This window comes from Pipistrellus kuhlii, unplaced genomic scaffold (assembly GCF_014108245.1).
Source record: "Pipistrellus kuhlii isolate mPipKuh1 unplaced genomic scaffold, mPipKuh1.p scaffold_m20_p_19, whole genome shotgun sequence".
NCBI classification, from domain to species: Eukaryota; Metazoa; Chordata; class Mammalia; order Chiroptera; family Vespertilionidae; genus Pipistrellus; species Pipistrellus kuhlii.
In genome coordinates, this window is record NW_023425504.1 from 20,999,852 (window position 1) to 21,014,214 (window position 14,363).

Consider the following 14,363-nt stretch of genomic DNA (forward strand, 5'->3'; position numbering starts at 1 on the left):
CTGAGGGCGTGGCTGAGGCTGGATTTGAGCCCAGCTACACGGTGATTTGCTTCATACACAGTTCAGCCAGTCCCCTGCCCAGACTTCCTGTGCATTGGTGTGTTCATCTCACAGCCATCTTTACCATCTCCATCAGTCACTAACTCATACTTTAAATACCAGAGGGTCCTGCCTCCCATGCAATGCCAGCTCATTTCCTCACTGTTCTGTGCCCTCAGGTGAACTGCCCTCACCTCAGCCGTGGATTCTGCACGCCTCGCATCCGGGGAAACACCTGCTTCTGCTGTGACCTCTACAACTGTGGCAAGTAAGAGTGGAGCCTCCAGGCATGGGAATATTGGTTTGATCACAATGGATAATGGAAGGGCTAAGATGGGGGAAGGGCATGCCATAGGGATCAAAGAAGTAGAAGACACTGATCAGTTACCAGATTTCAGCCCAGATCTGTTACCTGCCTTCTCTGTGCCAGGAAGCATATCAAGTGCTTTTAAATATTTGATCTAATTTCATTCTTGTCTATGATGTCTGTAGAATTGTTATCCCCATTTTACAGATGATTAGAGTGAGGCTCAGATGACACAGACAACTAGCCCAAGGTCACACAGAAGTTGAAAATGATAGAGATAGGGTCAAACAGAGTTCTAAGTCAAAAAATTGAATAACACTGAACAAGTTGCCCTAGCCAGTTTGGTTCAGTGGATAGAGTGCCAGCCTACAGACCAAAGAATCCCGGGTTTGATTCAGGTCAAGGGCAGGCACCTTGGCTGCAGGGTCCTCCCTGGCCCGGGTCCTGGTTGAGGCTCGTGCAGGAAGCAACCAATTGATGTGTTTCTCTCACATTGATGTTTCTCTGTCTTTTCCTCTCTCTAATAATCAATGGGAAAATATCCTTGGGTGAGGATTAACAAGTCATTATTGAATACTTTCTCTGTGCGTGGGCCTATTGTAGACTCTGGATATTCAACAGCAAACAAAACAAATATCCTTGCCCTATTGGAGCTTCTATTTTATTAGGGAAATCAGTCAATAAAGATGAATATATAGGGTTGGGCAAAAGTAGGTTTACAGTTGTTCGTATGGAAAATAATACAATAATTTAAAAATATTTATAGAAGAATAAACTTCGTGTTTTGAGTACTCACAACTATAAACCTACTATTACATCACCCTGTATAACATGCCAAGTATTAATCAGAGCATTGAAAAAAAAAAGAAGCATGAAAGGCAGATAGATAGTAACAGGAGGGGGAATGTGTGTGCTGTGCTAGATGGAATATCCAGGGAAGGCCTCTTTGAGGAGGAGACATTTGTGTAGAGACCTGAGTAATGTGAGAGGGAAACCCAAGTACCCTGTTTCCCTGAAAATAAGACACTTTCTTATATTAATTTTTCCTCCCAAAGTTGCGCTAGGTCTTATTTTCAGGGGATGTCTTAGTCTTTCCATGCGCTAGGTCTTATTTTCAGAGGATGTCTTATTTTCGGGGAAACATGGGTAGATACCTGGGGGGAAAAGTTTTTCAAGCAGAGAGAACAGCAAGTGCAAAGGTCCTGAGCCAGGAGCAGAATTGGTGCTATTTCTGCTATAACCATTCTGGTTCTCTGCCCTCCAATTGTGAAAATATCATTTATTCTTTCTTTCAAAACAAAAAGAGCTAAGAATATAGAGACTACTGCTGTGGAGTTCACAAGCTAGTAGGGAAGACAGATACCTGAACAATTTATTGCAATGTAGTATGATAAGTGTGGTGGGGAATCAGTGGATGTACTGGGGACACTGGAAACACAAATGATTGAAAGTCAGAGTTGCTGGGGGGTGCAGTGTCAGGGGGAGTTGGTGTGGGAGCTGAGAATTAAAAGATAAATAGGAAGTTAGGAAACAAACTAAAAGTGGGTGGAAGTTGGGAAATATTCCCAAGCATTGTGGGGGTGGGGTTCTACAGTTATACAAGGGGGTAGGTGGTAAGAACAGAGTTGTAGTCGCAAGTCAAATTATGGAGGGCTCCTTGGCCATAGAAATGCCTTTGGACTTGACTCTGTAAACAATTGGGATCCATTGGAGGATATAGCATGGAAAATTGATTTGAGTGTTTAGAAAGGAACTAGGGGGTCACTGCAAGAGTTCAGACGAAAGAGAAAGGATCCTGGATTAAGTTGCTTTGGAGATAATAGACAACACTCAAGAGCAATTTAGAAAGTAAAATTGACAGGAATGCATGAGCAAAAGATAGAGTATAAGTGAATAGCACTGCCTGTGGGGTGTGTCAGCCAATTCCTGCCCATGCACATATTTTCTCTAGACTCTCAGTGCAGGAATGCTGAGGTCCAGGAGAGGGAGGTAGGAAGGAGGTGTTGGCAGAAGTCTGAATGGAGCTAGATCCAGAGGGGTCAGATGGATGCAGGCCCCCTCCTCACTCGCTTCCTGTATGGGGCGGGGTAGTTTCTCTAAATTGAGGATTAAAACCAGACAGATGGACAGACTGGAGGCAGGGAAGAGAAGGGATGAACACACACCAGTCCTTTACCTTCTTTGCTAGCATCAGTCTCATTTCGTTAAAAGGTTTGGTGGAGGAAAGGAAACTTAAATGAGGTTTGGGGATTATTTGGGAGGTTTAATTATTCATGTTATAATAACTAAGTAAAGGACTTCCCTCCTGGCAGCAGTGATTGAGAGCTGGCTATAATTGTACTTCCTGAGTCCATCCTTCAAAACATGATCAAAGCAATGTAAAATGGGTCCCAGGGGAATTGGGGCTCTGTTGCTATCTTTCCTTTAGCCTCTCTTTATCCCTCCCTCCCCTGCTCTGCCATTTCCTCTCTTTTTTCCTCCTCCCTCCTCTTAACAGCCTCTTTCCTACTCCTTGCTCCCCTTTCCTTTCCGGATTCAAGGCCTCCTGGGGCGGGAAAGGGGAGGGGGCAGCTGGAAGTTGGCCAGAATAGGGCCTGAGATATGAGAATTAAACAAAAGGCTCACTGAGGAGGCTGAGAATAGATTCCTTACAGACACACCTTTCTCTTTGCAATTAAGTGTATTTCTGATGAAGGTTTGAGTAAACTAAATCCTACTTTAAATTCCATTTAGCTGAGCCCTTAGATTTCTTTTTAAAGTGGAGACTCAAGCCCAGTTTATCTTTCTGTCAAATCTAATCTTCATAATAAGTGACTTTCTCATTTTTTTCTTTAATTCTCACCAGAGGATATTTTTTCCATAGATTTTTAGAAAGAGTGGAAGGGAAAGAGGGAGAATGAGAGAAAGCGAGAGCGAAGAAGAGGTTAAGAGAGTGAGAGCGATTTGAGAAAGACGAGCGAGATTTGAGAAAGACACGAACGAGAGCGAGAGCAAGAGCGAGAGCGCGATTTGAGAAAGACACAACCGAGAGCGAGGTTTGAGAAAGACACGAGCGAGATTTGAGAAAGACAAACGAGAGTAAGAGCGAGAGCGAGATTTGAGAAAGACACAAGCGAGATTTGAGAAAGACACGAGCGAGATTTGAGAAAGACAAACGAGAGTAAGAGCGAGAGCGAGATTTGAGAAAGACACAAGCGAGATTTGAGACAGACACGAGCGAGAGTAAGAGCGAGAGCGAGATTTGAGAAAGACACGAGCGAGATTTGAGAAAGACACAAACGAGAGTAAGAGCGAGAGCGAGATTTGAGAAAGACACAAGCGAGATTTGAGAAAGACACGAGCGAGAGTAAGAGCGAGAGCGAGATTTGAGAAAGACACGAGCGAGAGTAAGAGCGAGAGCGAGATTTGAGAAAGACACAAGCGAGATTTGAGAAAGACACGAGCGAGAGTAAGAGCGAGAGCGAGATTTGAGAAAGGCACGAGCGAGAGTAAGAGCGAGAGCGAGATTTGAGAAAGACGAGCGAGATTTAAGAAAGACACGAGCGAGAGTAAGAGCGAGAGCGAGATTTGAGAAAGACACGAGCGAGATTTGAGAAAGACACGAGCGAGAGTAAGAGCGAGAGCGAGATTTGAGAAAGACACGAGCGAGAGTAAGAGCGAGAGCGAGATTTGAGAAAGACACGAGCGAGATTTGAGAAAGACACGAGCGAGAGTAAGAGCGAGAGCGAGATTTGAGAAAGACACGAGCGAGAGTAAGAGCGAGAGCGAGATTTGAGAAAGACACGAGCGAGAGTAAGAGCGAGAGCGAGATTTGAGAAAGACACGAGCGAGAGCGAGATTTGAGAAAGCACATGTGTCAAACACAAGGCCCGCGGGCCAAATCCGTCCCGCCAGGCCTTGCAATGTGGCCCGCACCGCGCTGTCATCACTGCACTCCGCTGCGTTTCCATCACAATGACAGTTTATGACTGTTCAGTAAACCATTCGGCCCGCGATTTAGGCTGGATTTTAGATTTTGGCCCCTTCTCTGATTGAGTTCGACACCCCTATTCTAAAGGAATTTTATGAGGAGCTGTGCTAAACTCTAGGCTCACTAAAGGCAGTAAACATAACTTCATGTCATCTATATCCCAGGCTCCACCCAACACCAGCCCAGGCATGAGTAAAAGCCTAATGAAAAGGGAGTGAACATTTGTTGAAAAGGAACAAAAAGAGGAACATCCTTTTCACCAGGAAAATAAAATATGGGACTAGGCAACTAAGAGGGTCATGGGGACATTGCTCTTAAAGATCTTCAACCTGGAAATGGTTTTCACCTACCTGGTGCCTGGTGACCAGCCTCAGGCAGCAGTCAAGGCCCTTTCCAAAGTATTTCATGCTAAGATTCCAAGAGCAAGGCCACTAGAAAAGCACTTACTAAGCTCTTCATCAGGAAACCGTCACACTAGGTCATAAATCAAGACCATGAGACTTAAGAGGTGATGATCCTCCAATAGAGGAGAAAGTTTACCTTGACCCAAGGCTTTGTCCAGCCAGCGCCCGAAGAGACCTAAACTCCTGGCCTAAATATAGCTAGCTGCAAGCATTCTGGGGCTCAGTGTCTTTAATTTTGCCGAATACGTATTTGTTTTCCTCACATGAAGCCTATTTTTAATCAATTGCGAGATTCTTCAGTCCGTTTCCTGGAAAGGAGGCCAAGAAAAAAAAAAAGTGGCAACAAACACATCAGGCAGTCATTTGTTCAGTGCTACGGAAACAGAGTTGCTACTGTCCCCTCTAAGCCACAGACTTCTCTGACGTCAGGGGCAGTGAGGTTTTAATAGCAAACATAGATTATTTCATTTTGCCTGGTGCAGGAAGGTGGCTTTCTCTAGGATACAGCTCCTCAGTAGCAGCCTTTCAAAGCACTTTACTCAGCTTTGGAGAGGCCAAGTCGATATCACTGGTTTTCACTGTATAACTTAAAGGAAGTGAAATGAAACTCTGGTGGTTTGTGAACTGCTTCAGCTGGTAATAAAATGAAAGATGATAGCTTAGTTTCACTCATTTCTTCCTTTGACAAAGTTTTATCAAGCTCCTACTATGTGCCCGAGACTATTCTAGAAGAATACCTTTCAATAAAATATAATTTTACTCTTAAGGAACTCAATTTCCCAGGGAGATTGTGGGAAGGGGTGGGAGATTAGACAGAATGCACAGAGGCTGCCCTTGTCATTGCCTGCTAATCAAGAGTTGGCATGTGGTTCCAGGCTCTTATTTAAGAGCAGAAGCATGCCCTTCTGCTTTATCCAGGATCTGTTGCCTCCTATTTGAATAAATGGGATCCAAAACACAGGTACACCCAGCAAGGGGACGAGAGCCCATTATTGAGTGATAATCTCATGATCAATGCAATGATCAGTCTTTGAACTGTTATTCATTCACCAAGTACCTATTGATGACCTATAACATTTCTACAACTGTGCAAGGCAGTGAGGGAGAAAGAAATGTAGGTAAAAGACCATCCTTGCCCTCAAGAGATCGCAATTTAGACAGAGACATAATGTCTACTTTGGCTTGGTTGTAGCTTCGGTACCCAGCACAGTACTCAATACTGAGTAGGCTCACAATAGACATTGGATTAAATGAATAACTGAATTATTGACATATGTAAAGTACAAACTAAGAAAAACAGGCTCTCTCTAGCCAGTGTGGCTCAATGGGTAGCACAACAGCATGCAGACCAAAGGATCCCGGTTCGATGCCAGTCAAGGGCACTTACCTCGGTTTCAGGCTCCTCCCCAGCCTGAACCCTGGTTGGGCCTCATGCAGGAGGAAGCAACCAATCAATGTGTTTCTCTCACATCGATATTCCTCTCTGTCTTTCCCTCTTTCTTCTACTCTCTCTAAAAATCAATTGGAAAATATTCTCAGGTGAGGATTCAAAAAAAAGAAAAAGAAAAACAGACTCTTCTGAGGCTATGGGAGTCCAGGTAAAAGGCTAATGAATTGGCACTGGAGTCCTTGAAGAAAGCCCTAGTGAGGTTGACTATTGAAGTTTTGAGCAGTAGAAGAGATTAGGATAGGCAGAGAATAGAAGGCAGCATCTTGCACACAGGGGGAGAAATCTGAGCAAATTTTGGAATAAGTGCCCAGCAAGGCCAATTGGGGACTCCAGCCTAGCCGGAGTGTGAACTCCATTTTAGAGTCAGATTATGGCAGACTGAGGAATTTGGACACATTTTCCTGAAGATAATGGGAAGCCATGGAAGGGTTTTGATTAAATGAATGACTTAGTTTTTTAAATGTTTTAGGAAGCTAAATCAGGCAGTGGTAGGGTCTGGCAGGGGATCCCTGCAGCCATGGAGGCTTGAGGGTAGGAGTGCTGAGAATGCAAAAGATGAAATTCCAGAGGAAGTTCTGCAATTCCAGAGACTAACCCAAATGGAACCATAAATCTCAAACAGAAACAAACCACACTATTTTGCTAAATCCTGAGCCAGATCTAAGTATTAACAGTCTTTTGCTTCATAGTTCAATAAAAAATATTTCAATAGCTACTGAACCCACTCAAACAGAAACCAAATATATATTCTCTACAATCACTGAATATTTTATTTTATTTTTAAAAATATATTTATTTATTTATTTTTTACAGAGAGGAAGAGAAAGTAATAGTCAGAAACATCGATGAGAGAGAAATATCAATCAGCTGCCTCCTGCACACCCCCCACTGGGGATGTGCCCGCAACCAAGGTACATGCCCTTGACCGGAATCGAACCCAGGACCCTTCAGTCTGCAGGCCGATGCTCTATCCACTGAGCCAAACGGGTTATGGCTAGAATTACTGAATATTTTAAAACAAACTGCTGATCTATCATGTGGTAGCCTGTGCCTTTAAAGTATTAATGCCTTTAAAAACAAGATTCCAAGTTGAATCTTGTTGCCAGCGGCTGGCTCTTAGAAGGGAAAAAAATATATAGCTGCATGTTTTGGTGGGGGCTCTTATTATGCGCTGGAGTGCTGCTTTCATACATTCTCTAATTAAATCCCGTAGGCCCAGAAGGGTTAAGAAAGTTGTTCAGGGTCAGGCCACAAATAAGTGACAGAGCCAGGGTTCAAATGCAGTCGTACTCCAGAGTTTGCTATACTGTATCTATATGTACTGCCAGCCTGCCCTCAGTGTTTTAGAAGGTAGGCATAGATAACTTGGTGGCAGTCAGAAGCCTCTCCTGGGTCTCTACAAGCCCACTTTCCCTTACACCCATACCTATCCTTTCCAGGGGATAGTCCCTGTCCACTGTGCCTTTTTGAGTTTAAGTAATCTGTGTGTCCTCCCTACCCCATTCCCAGGACTGAGTACAGTGCCAACTAACAAAAGACACTCAATGTATGCTTATGGATGGTCTCTTCAATTATGTTCTAGAAAATACTTAAATCCAATTAAAATTCTGATGAATTGAAATACCTTTAAAATTCCACTACGGCAGCTTACTATGTACAACAGTGGTTCTCTAACAACAATGACCATGTTAACACAGATTCCTGAGCCTCACCCTCCACCCCCCAATTCTGCCACATTCAGTAGGACTGAGGCTGGGCCTAAGAATCTGAGTGTTAACTAGCTCTTTCTCAAAGACATATGATCATACACAAAGACACCCATAGGCACACACAAATAATGTATATATTTTTATTGATTTCAGAGAGGAAGAAAGGAGAGATAGAAACATCAATGATGAGAGAAAATCATTGTGATCAGCTGCCTCCTGCAAGCCCCTCTACTGGGGATGGAGCCCTTGTGAGCATGAGCCCTTGACCAGAATCGAACCTGGGACCTTTCAGTTCGCAGGCCAAGGCTCTACCCACTGAGCCAAACTGGCTAGGGCAAGAATCACTATTGCTTCCAGTGGTCAAGTTGTAAATTAGTTTGCCACATCCAGGAGGACAGGAACTTCATTTATTCGTTCACCAGGTATTTATGTAGCATCAACTACGTTAGGCACAGGGGCTGCCATAACAAAATACCAGAGACTGGATAGCTTCAACAACGTATTTTCTCACAATTCTGGAGGCTGGAAGTCTGAGATCAGGGCGACAGCATGCTCGGGTTCCCATGAGAGCTTTCTCCTAGCTTGCAGATGGCAGCCTTTTCACTGTGTCTTCTCGGGGTCTGTGTACGGAGATATCTCTCTCTCTCTCTCTCTCTCTCTCTCTCTCTCTCTCTCTCTCTCTTTCTCTTTTGAAATTTGTAAAGCCCCCAATCCTATTGGATTAGGGTCCCACTCTTATAACTAATCTAACCTTAATTACCTCCTACAAGCCCTTCTGCAAGTACAGTCTCAATGGGAGTTAGGGCCCCAACATACGAATTTTGGTCACATGCAGTCCATAGCAAGTAATGTGATAGAGAATGACTGAGCTTTGGGGGTGGGGGTTGTCTTTAGACAGAATGGTCAGGGAAGACCTCTCCAAGGAGATGGTAGGTTTTGTTCAGCAACTCGGCTGTAGTTCTTTATTGGGAAATTGTTTTGTTTTTTAATATATTATTAATTTCAGAGAGGAAGGGAAAGGGGGAGAGAGATGGAAACATCAATGACGAGAGAGAATCATTGATCAGCTAGCTGCCTTCTGCATGCCCTCTACTGGGAGTTGAGCCCAAAACCTGGGCATGTGCCCTTGACCAGAATCGAACCCTGGACCCTTCAGTCCACAGGCTGACACTCTATACACTGAGTCAAACCAGCTAGGGCTGTTGATGTTTTGTTTTATCTTGAGAAAGGAAATACTGATATTTTTGAAGTCTGAATTCAGATCCCAGCACTACCTCTTATGACTTGAGCAAGTTCCTAACCTCTATGTGCTTTAGTTTATTCATCGATAAAAAGGGAATAGTGATAGTACCTACCTCACAGAGTATTTTAAGGATTTACCGTACTGTCTGTTAGAACTTTATGCGATGATGGAAATGTTCTGTAATCTGCTCTGTCCAGCACAGTAACCAGCCACTAGTGTGGCTATTGAGCATGTAACACGTGGCTGATGAGACTAAAGAACTGAATTTTTAAAATTTTACTTTATATTAATGAATTTAAACTTATATAGCCACATGTGACTAGTAACTGCCATATTAGCACAGTTTTAATGAATTTACATATGTAAAATTCTTAACACTGTGCCTGGCATATTGCCAGGTGTCAATAATGCCATCTAGGATTAGTGTTAATGATAACAAGTGTTTCTCTGGGCAGGTAGTAGTTTTTTGTTGATTTCTAATAAACAGCAATTACACTTGGATTTATCATAGTTTCTTGCTCCCCAAGTGCATTCATACCTATGATGTCCCTTATGATAGTTAACCTGTTTTTCATTGAGCTGGGTGGTAGCCAAAGCCTTAGGGGCCCAACCTGCTCCCTGGGGACTGACTGAAGTGTGCTTCTCCCTGTCCAGCCGGGTGGAAATTACTGGTGGGTACTATGAATACATCGATGTCAGCAGTTGCCAGGACATCATCCACCTCTACCACCTGCTCTGGTCTGCCACCATCCTCAACATCGTTGGCCTGTTCTTGGGCATCATCACTGCCGCTGTTCTTGGAGGATTTAAGGACATGGTAAGGAAGGGTTTTCCCTTTCCACAGAGGTGAGAGCCAGGCTGGGGTAAGGAACAATGGGCATATTTTGAAGGAAGGAATCAGAAGCAATTACTTAAAAAATGTAACTGCCTTCAAACATCTGCAAATATTTCTTGTTAACATGAGTTGCTTGTGTTCTTATGGCACATTCTGGGGTAGAGGGAGAGGAAGGTGTTATCAATTTTCTGGTTCATGCTGGTTATGTAAATACTAGAGGCCCAACGAGTGAAATTTGTGCAAGGGGCTCGGCTCTCGCAGCCCTAGCTTCGTCTGGAAGGACATCTGGAAGATCATTTGGCTGTCCAGTCTAATTATCATATTATGCTTTTATATAGATAACCTTTTCAAACTCTTCCCTACCCTAAACGCACTTTTAACATAAATATTTTAGGGTAGTTTTTCCCCAACAGACTTGGGGAGAGATGGAAGGAAAGAGTTGGTTTTTCAAAATCATTATTGTTGAGAGTATTACAGATGCCCACCTCATTTCTCCCCCATTGCCCCTCTATATCTGATTCCTGTGGTGTTTTTTTTTTTTTTTAGCTACAGGTAAGAGTAATGATAGTTTTCCCCTCTCAGTAATTTCATCATGGAGTTTCTCCAGAAAGAGCATCTGGACTCCCCTTTTTACTCCCCCCCAACCCCCTGCATTTGAAGAGCCAGCTGTGGGCTAAACTGCTTGCCAGGTCTTATCCTCAACCTCAACCTCAATCATAGCCTCCCCACATTCTCTAACGTCTCTTTCAACTCTTTTTTCATCTTTTTGTGTATGAGTATCTGCAAAGGCATGCCAGGACTCAGCACCCAGTAGGTGCTTCATAATAGTGGGCTCCTTTTTTTCTTTTGTTTTTAAAGCATTTCTAAGCTTTTCTTTGCTTATTTAATAAACCTTGATCTCAAATTATAGAGATAACTGGAGGCCCGTTGCACAAAGATTTGTGCAATAGGCCTTCCTTCCCCTGGCTGCCAGCACCGGTTTTCCTCCAGCACCTGGGACCCACACCTTCACTCTGGCAGAAGCCTTCAGTCGTCGCTCCAGCTGGAGCACCACTTCTGTAGCTCCCTCTGCTCCGCACCTGCATGCATGCTGCCCAAAGACCTGGAGCAGCTGGAGGGCGGGGCTGCCACCATCTTTGTCTGGTTAATTTGCATACTCACTCCTGATTGGCTGGTGGGAATCATGGAGTGATGGTCAATTTGCATGTTTCTCTTTTATTAGTGTAGATAGCTTTAGAACTGATTATCCTCCTGGCTTCCTATGAGAATATAATCAATTGAGGTGCTTAAAAACCCCAGATTCCTGGGCCCCTCCTCCAGAGATTCTTATTTAAATGGTCTAAATTGGCCAAAACAGGTTTGGCTCAATGGATAGAGCAGTGTTTCCCAACCTTCTCTCATGATGAGCATCACCTGGTGGAGTTGTTAAACCACAGATTCCTGAATCCCAACTAAGAAGGGCTAAACTAGGATTTTTGGGAACATATAGGTAAGATTGTATACTTAACTAGTGCTAGAGCAATTTTACCTATATGTCCCCAAAAATTCTAGTTTAGCCCTTCTTAGATGGGATTCAGGAATCTGTGGTTTAACAACTCCACCAGGTGATGCTCATCATGAGAGAAAGTTGGGAAACATTGGGATAGAGCATCAGCTTGGGGACTGAAGGGTCCCAGGTTCGATTCTGGTCAAGGGCATGTACCTTGGTTATGTGCACATCCCCAGTAGGGGGTGTGCACGAGGCAGCTGGTTGATGATTCTCTCTCGTCGATTATTTTTTGTTTTTTTTTTTAATATATTTTATTGATTTTGTACAGAGAAGAAGGGAGAGAGATAGAAGAGTCAGAAACATCCATGAGAGAGAGTCATCGATCAGCTGCCTCTTGCACACCCCCTACTGGGGATATGCCCACAACCAAAGTACATGCCCTTGACCGGAATCGAACCCGGGACCCTTCAGTCCCCAAGCTGACGCTCTATCCATTGAGCCAAACCGGTCTCGGCTCTCATCGATGTTTCTAACTCTCTATTCCCTCTCTCTCTTCCTCTCTGTAAAAAAAATCAATAAAATATATATATTTTTTAAAAAATAAAAATAGCCGAAACTGGTTTGGCTCAATGGTAGAGTGTCCGTCTTCAGACTAAAAGGTCCCAGGTTCGATTCCGGTCAAGGGCATGTACATTGGTTGCGGGCACATCCCCGGTAGGGGGTGTGCAGGAGGCAGCTGGTCAATGTTTCTCTCTCATCGACGTTTCTAGCTCTCTATCTCTCTCCCTTCCTCTCTGTAAAAAATAAAAATAAAAAGTAAAATAAAAAATAAATAAAATAAAATAAAATAAAAAATAAAAATAAATGGTCTAAATTGAAGCCCAGGTGATTCTGATCTGCAGTCAGGACTGCATACCATTGCTTCAGTGTTTCCCAAACTTTTCTCATGATGAGAATCACCTGGTGGAGCACTAGTTAAGAATACAATTTTACCTATATGTTACCAAAAATTCTAGTTTAGCACTTCTTAGTTGGGATTCAGGAATCTGTATTTTAACAACTCCACCAGGTGATTCTCATCATGTGAGCATTTGGGAAATACTGCAAAGGAATGTCCCTCATGTGTTTAGGGAATTATTTTGTACCTAAAAGGGGTTTTTCTTTGACCCCAGAAATGAGACCGATAGCCTCTAGGCCCTTGGCTATTTCTGTCCCATTTTGGGGTCCCTGAGGAACAAGAACCTGAAAGGCAGTTTGTAATTTAACTCTGTACTGTCAAAAGGCTGCGTAATGGAAAATGAAAGGTGGACTAAAGAAAAACTCTGCAGTTTTGGGCAGCAAATCCCTGGCAGAATCAGGCTGACTGGAAGCATTGAGTGTTCCTGCTGGTGACTCTTAAGTGAAATCTTTTCCTGCTCATGCCCAGTCTGTCTGTCTGTTTCTCTCTCTCTTTTGTATGTGCACTTTTCATTCCCATGCCCCTTCTCCCATTCAGGAAAGCCCAAGCACAGAGGAGTGGAGGAAGCATCAACAAGGTGGGGCCCTCAGTAGTAGAAGGAGCAGGAAGAAGGAGGAGGGAGAAGGATTTCCGGTTTGGGCCTGAGGGAACTTTGGGTGTGAGAAAAACTGTTTCTGGGTTGGGGCTTTTTTTTGGAGAAAAGAACTTCCTTTGTTCTTGAAGAATTTCCCCAGGGTATAGGTGAAAGCTGAATCTAAAATAGGCCGGCTGGTGTAGAAGCTCCTAGGTTGGTAAGTTGAGGAGATGGGTCATGAGGACCAGTGTGAAAAGTACTCTGAATCATTCCTAGAGCATTCAGACATGGGCACAAATGGAGTGGGTGATGGCTACTTGGTAGTTTCAATGAGGTTCCCGGCAAGGACCCCTGTCAAGACTCAGTGGACCATTGATGTCTAGGTTTATTTCTGATTCATAACTTCACTGTGACCTTTGCTCTCTATGGTAAGGTGACCGACGTCCCGCTTTTGGTGGGACAGACCCGATTTTTAACAATTTGTCCCACGTCCTGCAGCGTTTTTAAAAAGTCCCGATTTTTTCCAAAAGCGGGACGTCTGGTCACCTTACCCTAGGGGGGAAAAGGGGTTTGTTGATGGTCTGTCCTCATAGGTGGCAGCAATGGCCCTTTACTTTCTATGAAGTACTTTTACACAGTTACTTTCTCCGATCTACTAGTAACTTGTGAAGTAAGTAAGTATTACTGCCCCAATTTCACAGATAAGGGGCCAACAGAGATCAAGTGATTTGCCCAGAGTTAAACAGCAGAGCTGGGACTGAAGCCCAGGTTTCTCAAATGCCAGAGCCTTTCTATTCCATCCCAGATTCTCTTAACTAGCATGTGGATAGCCTTTTCTAATTCTACAAATGTTTTAACAGAAATTACCTCCTTTGTTTTGATGCTTTAATTTCAAAAAAATTAAAGCAAGTTGTTTACAACTGTTGGGAGCTCCTTCAATAGTAAAGGAGGAGAGCAAGGGAAATTTTGTTCAATATCAAATGCCAATCAAGCCCAAGAACTCAGGCAAGGACCAGTGAGGAAAACAAAAGATGAAAGCAAAGATCAGGGGGCAAGATATTTGATTCCTAAGGTGATAGAATACTAATAGGAGAGTGAGATGGGGCCACCATGGAAGAATTACTTAGCTCGTTGTATTAAAATTATACATGATGTATAAAATCCTGGAACATCAACCAAATAAACCTAACTAAAATCCACAGCCTACATCCAAATGTGGCTAGAGACTTATGATGTACCTTCCCTCTGAGTGGAATGCCCTGAGGTCCGCACAGAGACTCAGGGGTGCTGGCTGATGAAAGCCATTCCCTAGGGAGTAAGGATAGAAGCCAAGGGCTGTGAGCTGGCAGTCTTCAACAGGATCAGCTAAGAGCCACCATTTCCAG

General features: G+C 43.6%; 1 protein-coding gene across 7 annotated transcripts in view; it reads left to right on the forward strand.

Moving 5' to 3' along the window:
* TMEM255A (transmembrane protein 255A) overlaps positions 1–14,363 on the forward strand; it is a 58,651-nt gene that overhangs the window by 27,177 nt on the left and 17,111 nt on the right. For 4 of the 7 annotated variants that reach the window (XM_036443558.2, XM_036443557.2, XM_036443555.2 and 1 more), the window contains 2 exons: positions 219–307; positions 9,777–9,939. In XM_036443558.2, coding sequence (XP_036299451.1) covers positions 219–307; positions 9,777–9,939 — 252 coding nt within the window. The remainder of the gene's footprint in view (positions 1–218; positions 308–9,776; positions 9,940–14,363) is intronic. The other 3 variants (XM_036443556.2, XM_036443559.2, XM_036443561.2) reach the window with 1 other exon arrangement.